Source organism: Budorcas taxicolor, chromosome X (genome assembly GCF_023091745.1).
Source record: "Budorcas taxicolor isolate Tak-1 chromosome X, Takin1.1, whole genome shotgun sequence".
In the NCBI taxonomy this organism is placed as follows: domain Eukaryota; kingdom Metazoa; phylum Chordata; class Mammalia; order Artiodactyla; family Bovidae; genus Budorcas; species Budorcas taxicolor.
In genome coordinates this window covers 14913224-14926989 of record NC_068935.1, presented here as the reverse complement: position 1 = coordinate 14926989, position 13766 = coordinate 14913224, and the positions used below count along the sequence as shown (strand labels likewise).

The following is a 13766-nucleotide window of genomic DNA, read 5'->3' as shown; positions in this document are numbered from 1 at the left end:
GTTCCTTCCCCCAATTTTACTCATTTTAGAAAATGGCACCTCCACCCACTCAGTTGCTTAAGCTAGAAACCTGGAAGTTATCCTTAATTTTCCTCCTTTAGTCCTACACATCCAGTCTGTCAGAAAGTCTGTCAATTCTGTCTTCAAAGTATATCTTGACTCCACTCATATTTACTACATCTGCTTAGTCCAAACTACTGTCGTCTTCCATGTGCTGTTCTGCTTAGTCACTTCAGTCCTGTCCGACTCTCTGCAATCCTATGGACTATAGCCCACCAGGCTCCTCTGTCCATGGCATCCTCTAAGCAAGTGGGTTGCCATGCCCTCCTCCAGGGGATCTTCCCGACCCAGGGATCGAACCCATGTCTCTTAACATCTCTTGCATTAGCAGGCAGGTTCTTTACCACTAGCGCCTGCAGCTCCTAACTGGTTCCTTGCTTCCATTTTTTGTTCCCACAATTGTCTTACACTGCAACCAGAGTGATTAAAAAAAAAAATACAAGTCAGAATACATGGCTCCCTGTTTAAAGCCCTTCCTCATTGCACTTAGAATAAAATTCTCACTCCTTACAATGTCCAATGAAGACCCCTGCCTGCTGCTTCTACTTAGTGTCTTCCAACTCTTCATCCATCCTATCTCACTTTTCCTCTCGCTCATGGTGGTCTTCCCCCAGAAATAGTTCATGCTCTTGCTTCAGTAGAGCCTTTCCCCAGACTATTTCCTCTCTGAATGCTCATATCTCTAGTCCTGGCATGGTTGACTATTTCTCATCCTTCAGGCCTTTATATAAATGTCAGCTTTCTCAGACAGGCTTTCCCCTGCAGCCATTTTTCTCTGTCTACCCAATTCTGTCACGTGTCTGGTTTTGTTTAATCCATAACACTTCTCACAATTTGCTGTTATAGATTTGGCTGTTTGATTTCATTTATTTAACAAATATTTATTGGATACCTACTACCCAGTAATGCCTGATGTGTGATTTACAGTGGAGAACACAACACAGTTTCTGTCTGAAGTGAAGTGATGTCACTCAGTCGTGTCCGACTCTTCGCGACCCCATGGGCTATATATAGCCTACAAGGCTCCTCTCTCCATGGTATTTTCCAGGCAAAGTACTGGAGTGGGTTGCCATTTCTTTCTCCAGTTTCTGTCTGCCTCTCACTAATAAATTCCATGAGGGGAGGGACCATGCCTGTTTTTGCCAATGATACCTGGTATAGAGTAGATAACCAATAGTTGTTCATGAATGAGTTAATGATGGAATGTGCGTTTTGCTCCTATCTCCATCTCCTTCAAGAACCTGAAACAGTGCCTCGTTTATAGGAGGGGGTAGAAAAATGCAATATGGGTGAGGTAGATAATCCTGGGCCTTAAACTCTGAAAATGAAAGACTAAGTAATTTCTGCAGGTTATGGGAGGCAAACACTGTGAGCTGGAGTGGCTTAGTGTTTCTCCTTAGCTGATCTTAGAATAATTAGAAAGGTTACCAGGAGAAAGGGAATACGGGTGTTCTTTATAACAAGTATTTGAATATTATCACAAGGAGGCTCCCTAGATTTCAATTTTAAAATACTGAGAATTATAGAATATAATCACAAGAAGTTTATAGAGACCAGATCTTGACAATGAGAACTCAAAAGGAAAAAAAAAAAATTCTGAGGAATTTTCTCACTTTTTCCAAGAGCAGTGATAGTTTATTTCTAGGGAAGAGGAGCTATCCTTTTTCAAAGGACAGACAACACACCTCAAGGAAATGCAGTCATACCTCATTTTATTGCACCTTGCAGATATTGCGTGGGTTTTTTGTTTGTTTGTGTTTTGGTTTGTTCTCTTTGGGTTTTTTGTTGTTTTTTTTTTAACAAATTGAAGGTTTGTAGCAACCCTGTGTGGAGTAAGTCTATCAGTGTCATTCTTCCAACAGCATTTGCTCACATGTCTCTGTTTTACATTTTGGCAATTCTCATGATATTTCTAACTTTTTCACTATTATATTTGTTATGGTGATCTGTGATCAATAATCTTTGCTGTTACTCACTGAAGGCTCAGATGATGGTTAGCATTTCTTATCAATAAAATATTTTTAATTAAGGCATGTACATGGTTTTGTTAGACATAATGCTATTGTACATAAATATGCTACAATATAGTATAAACATAACTTCAACATGCCCTTGGAAACCAAAAAATCCCTGTGACTCTCTTTATTGAGATATTTGCTTTATTGTAATGATCTAGAATCGAGTGTGAAATATCTCTGAGGTATGCTGGTAAGTTTCCAGAACATGTTAGAAAGTCAGTGCAAGTACAATTGGCCCACCAAATCCTGAGTTCTGCATCCACAAATTCAACCAACCACAGATGGAAAAAAAAATTTTTAATCCAGCAAGTTCCAAAAAGCAAAACTTGAATCTGCCTCATTTAGGTATATAACATTTACATTGTATTTACAACTATTTGCATAGCATTTACATTGAATTAGTTATAAGTAATCTAGAGATGATTTAAAATGTAGGGAAGCCTATGTATAGTTTTTATGCAAATTAAACACCAATTTATATAATGAACTTGAGCATCCTCAGATTTTGGTATCTGATGGGGATCCTGGAACCAATCCCCAACAGATACAGAGAGACAATTGTATGTACATGCTTGTTGGATGAACAAATGGGGACCTTCCAGAGGACCAGGTCAGAGACTTTGTGGCCCCAGGGAGGAAGATTTTGCTTACCCAAGTCCGCTGATTGCAAATAATCCGGGGTGACAGTTTAGAGACAGAGGCTTAATTGGTAGGCTCCTGGTTCCTACAGGTAATCTCCAGGTAGAATATGTTTCAGAGTTCTGTACTATGTATTAAAACTTCTTTCTGTAGTACTATGTTATGAGTGAAGCATGGAAGTATGCTCAGGAAAGCTAGGGGTGAGCTCAAGCTAAGTCAAGTGGAATTTCCCCAAAAGAGTAACTTGTACTTGATGACAAAGTATTAGTCGCTCAGTCGTGTCCAACTCTGTGTGCCTGTAGCCCACCAGATTCCTCTCTCCATGGGATTTCCCAGTCAAGAATACTGGAGTGGGTAGTCATTCCCTTCTCCAGGGGATCTTTCTGATCCAGGGATTGAACCTGCATCTCCTTGCACTGCAGACAGATTCTTTACTGTCTGAGCCACCAGGGAAGCCCACTAGGTGACAAGGACATCCCTGACTCATAAATTCTCTTAGGCTGAGAGGAAATTCAGGAAGCATACTTTCTGATTCCAAAGTCAGGGTATGTGGTTGGATAATAAACTACATCACTGGAATGGATTTAGATACTGTTGGTTATGTTAAAGCTTTAGCCATTAAATGAGACATAAATAGCATTCATTTTCTAATGGAAAATAAAATCTGTAAGAGACATGTGTTTTGTTACTTGCCTCTATACCTATACCCAGAGTTTTGATGTGAATCATCAGAAATCCCTAACCCACTTTTAGATAATTCTTCAAATGTTTGGGTGCCAAACACATTCCATACGTTTGGCCATTGAGTCCTCAGGGACAAGCAAGATGTCTTTAGGCAGAGGCTCAGGAAAGTGTTCCCAAAGGCCTGATTTTCCAGATGGGATGTGGAAACCTGTGAGGATTGGGAAGGTGGAGGTGTGTAGGGAGGGTTTTCCAAGTGTAGGGAATGGTATAAGCAAAATCATAAGACTGGATGTGGATGTGGGGTAAGTTAGGGAACACACCGAGGGTTAGAGGAATAGTGAATTACCGGTTTGGGGCATAAGGAACAGAATGGACCAAGGGCTTGAAATGCCGACAAGAAGGGGGCTATGCTAAATTTCTTTAACAATGGATCCTTGGTCTGATATGAATTAGGAAAGTGGCTAACGAAGTCTCCCCTAGTGTCATTGAGCTCCGGAAATTCCCTTGGACTAAGCTTTTCTCTAGCAGTGGGACCTGATAGATCATGATTCTATTCCACCTCACATTTTCTTAAATCTGGATCAAGGTCAAAAACTATCACCACCTCTTTCCTCTCCAGCTTATCAAGTCTGTTTTGCCCCTGGCTTCTGTTAATGGAATCTGATGTGCCTGTGTGCCAAGTTGCTTCAGTTGTATCCGACTCTTTGCGACCCCATGGACTGTCCGGGCAAAAATACTGGAGTGGGTTGCCATGCCCTCCTCCAGGGGATCTTTCTGACCCAGGGATTGAACCCACATCCCTTATGTCTCCTGCATTGGCAGGCATGTTCTTTACCACTAGCGCTCTCTGGGAAGCCCAGAATTTGATGAGTAGATGCCTATTCAAAGTCTTCAAGGTATTAATTCAGACTTTTGGGAAGAATCTTGAGAAGTTTTGGCCTGGAAAAAAGGATATCCCCCTGTTAATGTAGATTCCGATCTATGGTAGAAAATGTACTTTGTCTGTCTCCATTCCCCAAAGACACATGACACATTTTAGTGAACTTTGGCATGACTTTTTAGGTCACCAATATGCTTAGAATTGATGCTTTAGAACTGTGGTATTGGAGAAGACTTTTGAGAGACCCTTAGACTGAAAGGAGACCCAACCAGTCCATCCTAAAGGAGATCAGTCCTGAATATTCATTGGAAGGACTAATGTTGAAGCTGAAACTCCAATCCTTTGGCCACCTGATGCGAAGAACTGACCCATTTGAAAAGACTGATGCTAAGAAAGATTGAAGGCAGGAGGAGAAGGGGCCGACAGAGGACAAGATGGTTGGATGGCATCACCAACTCAATGGACGTGAGTTTGAGTAAACTCTGGGAGTTGATGATGGACAGGGAGGCCTGGTGTGCTGCAGTCCATGGGGTCACAAAGAGTCGGACATGACTGAGCAACTGAACTGACTGACTGACTGAACTGATGCTTAGAATACAGTTAACCATTTATTGAGGTCTTACTATATTCCATGACCACACTGAGAGGCAGGTATAATCCCCATTTTACAGATGAGAAAACTAAAGTGTAAAGAATTAAAAGTGACTGGTGGCTCAGATGGTAAAGAATCTGCCTACAATGCAGGAGACCCAGGTTCAATCCCTGAGTTGGGAGGATCCCTTGGAGAAGGGAATGACAACCCACTCCACTATTGTTGCCTGGAAAATTCCATAGGCAGAGGAACCTGGCGGTCTACCATCCATGAGATCACAAAGTCAGACATGACTGATCGACTTTCACTCACTCCCCAAGGCTACACAGCTAAGAGTGCAGCTGAAGAGCTCCCAAAGCCCAGACTATTTTTCCACTATCCCCTACTATCTTAAAAACTATCAGTCTCGTCTTCTTCCTCTTGATAAGAAAATGCTACCGCCAGCCCACACTAATAGTAATGTCCAAGGAAGAAAGTTCTATAATCCCACACAATGTTTAACTGCCCTCATGATCAGGAAATTGTTCACTTATGTAACGAATATGCCTCCAAACAATGTGAAGATTCATTTCCTCTTGACTGGGTTTTTACTCGGCCGTTGCTTGGCAGCTTTCCTGATACTAAAACAGCCACCAAGATCCTATTCTTACACTCCAGGAGGTCTTGGAATTGTTGGCCTCTGCTTTTGAGTGTTCCCACTGGCTCCTTTGTACCACCCCCTCTAGACAGTGCTGAGTTGAGCAAGTCTTGGGGAGTGAGAAAGTGACACTTGAGAACATATTGGTTTATTATTACACAGAGAAGAGTAAAATTAACCACACGAGATGTGTCTGGAATTGCCAAGGCGAAGATGGCTCTGCCTTTCTCATCTTGTCTCTTTTTTTTGATTCCTACCTCATCTCCATTTTTAAAGCTGTTGAAGCGTTTAGTTGAAGGGTGTGTGTGTGTTACTCAGAGACGTCCCCTGGCCCCCCCAAATTCGTGTCCATAGTCTCTGAATTAATGTTATATTTTTAAACTCATTGGCCTCATCTCATTTTGGCTCTTTTAAGGGTTAAACTGAGAAACTAGTGCAAATGATGGTGTTAATGGTTAATCTATGACTGAATGTATGTTTCTTCCCAGAAAATATACTTACTTTTTAATCAGGGCCTTCAGTGCCTTTAAAACCAGGGGAGCAGAGTCCTCACAATATCCTCGGATATCCTTTGTGGGGTTGCTGATCCATCCTCTTGCATCCCATTGTATAATTCCAGAAATCAAGTCAAGAGCATCTTCTCTTTGTACTTTTGGTGTGACTGGCCTTTCTCCTGAGCAACCCACACAGAATTCTGTCAAATATCACAGACTCTGAAAGCACTGGGCTTCCCAGGTGGTTCAGTGGTAAGAATACACCTGCCAAGGCAGGTGATGCAGGTTCAATCCCTAGATCAGGAAGATCCCCTGGAGAAGGAAATGGCAACCTTCTCCAGGATTCTTGCCTGGGAAATCCCATGGAGAGAGGAGCCTGGCCAGCTACAGTCCAGAAGATAGCAAAAGAGTCTGACATGACTTAGTGACTAAACAGCAACTGAAAGCAGTATTGGAGAAAAGGAGTTAAGCACTGAAATGCTGGGTTGCCTGCCACACTACTCACACTCATTTGGCATCTAATTTCACATCCAAATTTCACTCCCTAATGTCTGTTTGAAAGCCTGTGAGTTTTCTCAAGGTTTTCTCCACAAGGCCTTACTTATGAAGAGAAAGTTCTTCAAGGCCCTCCTAAGAAGTGACTTATAAGGTGATGAGGGTGCTGTAGTGGAGGAATGGGACTTTCAGGATGACAGGAAAGCAGCACCTCCTGGTTTGCCCTTGTATGGTGACTTCCTGCTTTGTCAAGCCCTAAGAACCTCCTGCTTGTCTTGAAGAGAAATGAGGCCTAGAGCAGGGAATGGTAGGAAAGTTTTAACTAGGAATTCCTGGGCTGCAATTCTCAGGAAGGTGGTGGGTCGTATGAGGTGGAGGGGGTGGTCAGAGTATAGTTTTTGTATAACTGTTCCTGATAACATCCTGTTAATATTTTATCAATGATCATGTCATAGCATGTAGGGAGCCACGTTTTAGGGCAAGAGAGAGAGATAACCTGCTGGACTTCCTGTTTGAAGTTTGCCCCCCACCTTCCCATTGAGATAACAGAAATTCTCATCAAAGCTGAGAGCCGCTCGCTGGGCCCACGAGACCAGACTTGGCAAAGGCTTTAGATAAGTGCAAAGCCCACTGAAGAGAAGCACATGGACTTTCCAGCCTGGGGTCTGCATGTCCCAGAGCAGCCAGCTGCAGGCATGAAAGAATGCCACATCCGTGAGTGTAGGGCTGTGTGATGACCCTGTGAGGCCTCATTTGGCTTCCTTTAGGACTGGGCCCCTCTTCTCTCCCTTCTCCCACATACAGACATGTTTCTCCTCTGGTCGAGAGCCCAGAGGCCTCAGATTACCCGGATAGACACTGCCTCTGCTGCTTCCAGCAGTTTCCGGAGCCCTGACCAGGAGAAGGAGATGAGGAGGGAGAGGCTGAGCCCCAGTGTCTCTCTCTCCATTAGAACTACTTAGGGTCCTGTGAGACAAACTCATGGAGCTCGCAGGTTAGCTGTGTAGCATATCTCTGTTTCTTTCTTAGTACAGCCCTCTCCCCTACTTCTCTATTCCCTATGGTCCTTCAGCTGGAGGAAGCAGTTTTCTTTGCTTGATCATCCTTCCCCCAGAAGCTCAAGTAGTGCCAGACCCTCCTTTCCTATGGATTGGGATTTAGGGGATTTTCAAACCGTTTTTAACTAGCCCCTGATATACCCCTATCTTGTGACACTTTTCCTTATCTCTCACAAGATAGACCATATTATATCTTGTACCACAGGTGGGTGTGCATGTCTTATCTCCCATAGATCAAGTATCACCTGCTACTAGGCACAGACATTACCTTGTTCACCCTCGTTACTGTCAAAGCCTTCAGCACATTGCCTGCCACCAGGTAAGAGGGCAGTTGGTGTGTGCCGGCTGGTAGCTCGCCAGCTGGAGAGCTGGCTGGATGGCTGTTTGACTGGCTGAATGAAGGTCTTTCAGAAAGTTGGAGTTCATCTTTCCACCAAGAAACCAGTTCTGGCCTCCTCCTCCCCCCCTATTAATAATCACATAGCCGTGGGTCAGTAGGGCCCCCAGGGGGAAAAACCATGAGTCACACCATTATCAGAGGAATGAGGGAAGGCAGAAACATCTCTTCTTGTGCAAGGGTCAGAACTGTGAGGCCAGGGAATAGATGCAATGGCCTTCACTGTCCCTGGGTCTGTGGCTAATCTAAATTACTTTATGACGGAAGGCAATGGGGTGACCTGAAAGCTGTTCAACTTGGACCCAGACTCAGAGTTCTGGGAAAGTAGCTAGAGCAAGGCTTTTCTTGCTCAACCACCCAAAAGGATCATTTGCTCTTTATCATGCCTGTTCCAGTTTTTCTAGGTGACGATGAAAGTCTAACTCCTTCCATAGAATCTTCCCAAATTAAAAGGAAGGAGGATCTCTCAGACAAGCCTCAACCTAACATGGCTGGAAGCTCTGTGCCCTATTTTCCTCAAAAGCCCTTATTCTGAGTGAAAGACAGGAGGAGGAAGGTGGCAGGAATTTGAAGAGTCACAGGCTGCCCCCCCACTTACACCTTCTGAGACAGAATCCCAGACCCACGTTTGGTGTGGGATGGGTTTCCAAGCTTATGTTCAGATTCTGACACTGACTTTAAGGAATTTACTCACCTCTCTGGGCCTCCCTTTTGTCTCCTGTAAAAGACCCGCTTCATTGGGGGTATTTGGAGGAGGTAGTGAAATCATGGATCTGAAAGGGCTTTGGCTACCAGGTGGTGGGTCATCAGAGTCCATATCAGGTTGCAACCCACTGGATCAGATGGTAAAGAATCCACCTACAATGCAGGAGATGAGGCAGGAGCCGCAGGTTCGACCCCTAGATCAGAAAGATCCCCTGGAGAAGGAAATGGCAACCCACCATGGGAAATCCCATGGGCAGAGGAGCCTGGCGGGCTACAGTCCATGGGGTCACAAAGAGTTGGACACGACTGAGTGACTAAGCACGCACAGCCCAGCAGAGTCAGCAAGGCTAATCCATTTTCCAAATTCCAGCAGGCTTTAGTCAAGGGCTCTGGGGTTCTTGGTACCAGGCCAGAATTATGACCTCTTATTGAACATGTGTTCTGAGAGCTCTCTCCCCACTGCCCTTACTCCTGCCTGCCACTATTCCCTCTAAACGGGATTGGATGGTAGGGTCCTAGCCTCTGCCACAAAGAAGGCTCACCTCAGGAATGCAAGGGTAGTGTGTCTTATAACAGACTCCTGTGTGCTGAGGCCACCAGGTCTAAGGACTGGGGAGGCTGAGTCTTGTAGGGCTCCATTCTTGTTAGGGTTGCCACAGTCAACATGTTTACACATCAAATGTGGTTAATTCCAATGAGGTTAGAGCAGTGCTAAATCATTGGCTTTCCAAACTCCCACACCTCCAGCAGTAGAGGAATTGGAGTTGAGGTGTCATGTCTTATTTAAATGTAAGCTTGGCATTCCCCCTAATGGGCCAGTTAGCTGGACCCAGGCTGGCCAACTGGCCAGCATGGCAGGACAGGCAGTTCCAAGTGGTTCACTCAGTGAATTGGTGCTACTCGCCCAGATTTCTCTCATGGGAGACCAGCAGATCCTATATGTCCCCAGTGTTACCTTACTGGCCACGCGTTGTTTTCCTCAGACAACCTGCTACCTCTGGCAGGCTTTCAGTACTGGCTGTGAATATTGTTTGATTGGCAGAGTCCTATTTGGGGAGTCAGGAGACTCAGGCACCTATACAAGCAGTGTGGCCCTACAAAAATCTCTTTACTGATATGTGCCTTAGTTTCTCCATCGCCAAATGGAGATTTGCTGATCTATTTCACCTTCCTCATAATGGTGGTTCAGAGATGAGTAGAATAAACATGTAAGCATTTAACAAATAACTTAAAGGAAATAACTTGCAAGAAGGGAGGGTCCCTGGACATTGTGAAAAGGTTAATGTTTCCCTAAGAAGGGGCAAGAACATCCTGCTTTCTTAATGTCTCCAGTAAGGTCTAGAATTTTCTATTCACCTAGTGGGGAGAAAGACCAATTTCTATTCTACCCTCCCCTTCGCCCAGTTCCCTCAGTCACACCTGCCCTGTCTGAATTAATTAGAATTAATAAAACAGTTGTTCAATCAACAAGTGTTTATTGATCACCTACTATGTGCTCAGCACTCTTACAGATAGTCTGAGAAATATACACATGGCTAAGATATGGACCCTACCCTTCAAGAGTTTACAATGTACTTGTGAAATCGGTTACATACACATAGAAAGATAATTATCCATCAAACATTGTGAATAATAAGCATCAAAGAGTGATTTTTTTACATTGAGGGTTAGAGGATGGAGGGGTAGGAGAGGGACGGAGTGGTCAGAGGAGGCTCGGTGAAGGAGGCTGTGCCAAGCGGCTTCTCCAAGCATGAGGAAGACTTAGCTAAGGGGAGAGGGCCTTCCTGCTTGGGAGAGGAGCTTAAATACAGGCAAGAACTGTGAAAGACATGTTCCAGACAATGACTGGACCCCTCCTGCTGGTGCTGCGGTTTAGGGCAGTGTACTGGAGTTTGTCAGAAGCTAGTCATGCTCAAGCCTTTGGTTTGTTTGTGCCTGTCACTCCCACCTCCACCCCGAGGGGAAAGGGGGCATTTTGAAATCTTGGAGCTGAAACTGTCTGCCTGGGAATCCTCTACTCTTCCATCTCAACCAAAATCCCAGGTGGCAATTCAGCTGTCACTCAGATGAGGGCCACGGCACCTGGGTCAGGATGACTCCATGCTGGAGCCCTTTGATGCCTTCTAGCAATGCCACCATGTCTGGTAAAGGATGGTGGGGAGAACAGGAAGGTGACTGACAGGGGCCCGTCTGGGGCTGTGGTCTTTCAGAGGTGCTACTGTGCTCTGTGGGCAGACCCTGGGGGCCTGATCTCAGTCTTCAGGCTGCTTCTCCATTAAGCCTGAAGACTCTCCTAGGGGCTGCCTCTCTCTGGCCCAGTAGAAACACTCATTGTAGTTCCCACCCGTGTCCACCCATGCTCCCAGGCTGTCACCCCCAGCCAAGGGCCATCGCTAAACCAAACCAGTTTCCTTTCTCTACAGAAACCATTGTGCAGGCCCTTTCGCCTGTTGTTAGCAGGACGCCAGGTCAGAGGGAGACGGGGGCTTCAGTGCAAGTTGACGCTGTAGCTTTTGAGGGAGCGCCTCGGTACAGTCAGAACCTGCTGCTGCCTTGAGGGCCCTGTCGCATGTTCTTTCCTTGTGCTTTCCTCTCTCTGGGAGCTAGGTCCCTGGGCCATGATTTTGGCCTTTTTTTTTTTTTTTTTTTTTTTTTGATCCTCAGCTTTGGTCCTTGCCCTCTCATCCTCCACCCCATTGCTCTCTGTTCCCTCAGTACAGTGGGGTGGCTTTATTTTCAGTTCATACACATTCAGTTAGACACATTGAGTCTAGACATGTGGAGTCATAAGAGTGGGATGGAGGAGGCTCCAGGGCCCATTACTGGCCAATCAGTTTGTTTGGAGGGAGGCCTGCAAAGGAGATTAGCGCCATGCCCACAGGAGCCACCACCCCTTCGCACCCACCCCTATCCCCCAGCAATGAGCTAAGAGCCAACCTCAGCAAGAGGAAGGGTCTTTGATCACAGAGAGGGTCAGTCAGTGGGACGTACTTAGTGGGCTTTTGGATGGACTCCCAGGTAAATCAAAGGGTAAAGGGTAGATGCTGGGGCTTGGCTTCTGGTGGGGGGTGGCTGGAGTTGAGGGTTGGGTATTCGAGGGCTGGGGGGTGGAGGGTGCCAAGATGAAGGAAACAGAAAGTCTGGCTTAGCAAGAGTCTTGACAGTTTAACCCGCATGCTGTCACACCAGCTCCTGTTTCTGCCTTTGTTTGATCCAGTGGCCAAAGTCAGTCTATCTCCGGCAGCACCTTCTGACATGATCCAGTGCCAATATCCCTCACCTGTGGGCCTGGGGGAGGGGGATGTCCACTGGTGTTCACAGACCCAGCCGCCACCCCCAGCTCTGGCCCCTGGTTCTTCACACATACCCTGTCAGGCTGTAGGAGTTAAACTCACTCTTGCCTTTGGGTGCTTGACCAGGCCTTGGAGAGCTCCTAGTGGCCAGGGGCTGGGCCTGGTAGGCATCGTAGTAGTTGGAGCGATTTCCCTGGGGTGAGCAGGAAAAGCAGAGGAAGATTCCAGCTACCAGGGAGAACAGGGAGGAAATAATGCCCAGGTAAAGAGCCTCTCCGATCTCAAATTTCATGCTGTCAGGCACCAGCGGGGAGTAGAAGTCTCGCAAGATCCCATGAAGATTCCAGGCAACAGGGATGAAGCCCAGGAGGCCTCCAAGGATGAAGAAGACTCCGCCCACCACCGCCACTCTGTCTTTGGCTCGAGACTCCTGGAAGAAGACTGTGCATCTCATGCCCACCACAGAGACAATGCAGGCCAAGGAGGACATGGCGCTGGACGTCACCATCATGGCCTGGGCAGCTTGGATGTCAGCGGGCAGGCCTAGCATGGTGCTGTAGATGTCACACTGGGTGATGCCTGTGCTGTGTGTTGCACACTCCATCCAGAGGCCTTTGGAGAAGCCAACTGCAGTCACAATGCTGGCACCAACATAGGAGCTTGTTCGCCAGCTGGGGAGCAGCATGGCAATCAGGGTGCCCAACAGCCCCAGAAGGCCCAGGACGTAGCCCACAAGCTGGAGGCCAAGAGAGGCCATGGCAGACCTCTCAGCACACGCGGCTTCAGGGCAGGCTCCCTTGTCTGCTGGCTGTAGCTTTGGCTCTTTGGATCCCGGCCTCTAGTCCCTCATTTCACAGTGTCTCTGCCAGGCTGACTTCTCTCCTCCTTACAAGTGTCTGTGGGTGGCCACAAGCAGGCTCAAGAAGGCATCTAGAAGACTTAAAAAAAATCCATAAACCAGATTAAATATTGACCAGAAGCTTATGAGAAACCAGAAAATGCTGGGTGCCTTTTGACCTTTGTTATCTTTAGAAAAAGCACATGAGAAACAAAGGGAAAAAAAACTTTGAAAGTGGAGCCAAAATGTCATCAGCTCCTGCGTAGGCACATGCTTTATATTGGCAGCCAGACAAAACCTAGAGCCAGACAGGTGGCTGCTTTCCGAGAAGGTGGCAACAGCAGGGTCGGTTGTGGTGACTATGTTAACTCCAGATCACGCTGTCGGCTGGTTCTGTCTCCAAAGCCTACGGTTTAATGCATTGCCCAGCAGTGGTGCCACGGGGCCCCTCAATTGTACCTTGGGGCCAAATTCCAAGGCAAAGGAGCAGGAAGAACAGACCCTAAGATATAACCTTGGACTCTATGTTCTCAGAGGCCTCTTGACTCTACAGCAGCCTAGAGATCAGTGGTATAGCCCTGGGTCACCCTGTCCAAGGTTAAAGTCGACTCCAGGGCAGGTCGGGGCAGACAACGGGGCATCTGTCCACACTCTCAGAGTTCAAGTCCTCCCAGTCCTGCCCCAATCCTCCTCCACAGGCTAGCCTGAGGCCTCCCACATGTATCACACACCCAGACATTTCCTGTCTGCTCTCTTAATAGTTGTGCCAACATCCCCTAGGCCTCTCAGGGGTTGTGGGAGGATTCAAGAGTGAAGGTTGTTCCAGGGCCTAGAGGGAGCCCTGACATTCCTGGGCTATCTGCTAGGGACACTAAGGTAGACAGAGGAAAAGGCAGCTGCTCCAGAATGGAGGACTTTGTAAGAGGCAGTCATCCAAGTCAATCCTTTAGAATCACAGAGCTGCTCAGGGTTTTCA

The 13766-nt window shown here is 46.5% G+C and overlaps 1 protein-coding gene across 1 annotated transcript; it reads right to left on the bottom strand.

Moving 5' to 3' along the window:
- Window positions 1-12016: 12016 nt before the first annotated feature.
- CLDN2 (claudin 2) lies at window positions 12017-12709 on the bottom strand. Its single transcript, XM_052663829.1, has one exon. It carries the CDS (start codon window positions 12707-12709, stop codon window positions 12017-12019), a length of 693 nt encoding a protein of 230 aa, XP_052519789.1.
- Window positions 12710-13766: the final 1057 nt, after the last annotated feature.

What these genes read in the sequence shown, in the direction of transcription:
- CLDN2 (XM_052663829.1), bottom strand. Translation starts at nt 12,709, where the DNA reads ATGGCCTCTCTTGGCCTCCAGCTTGTGGGCTACGTCCTGGGCCTTCTG.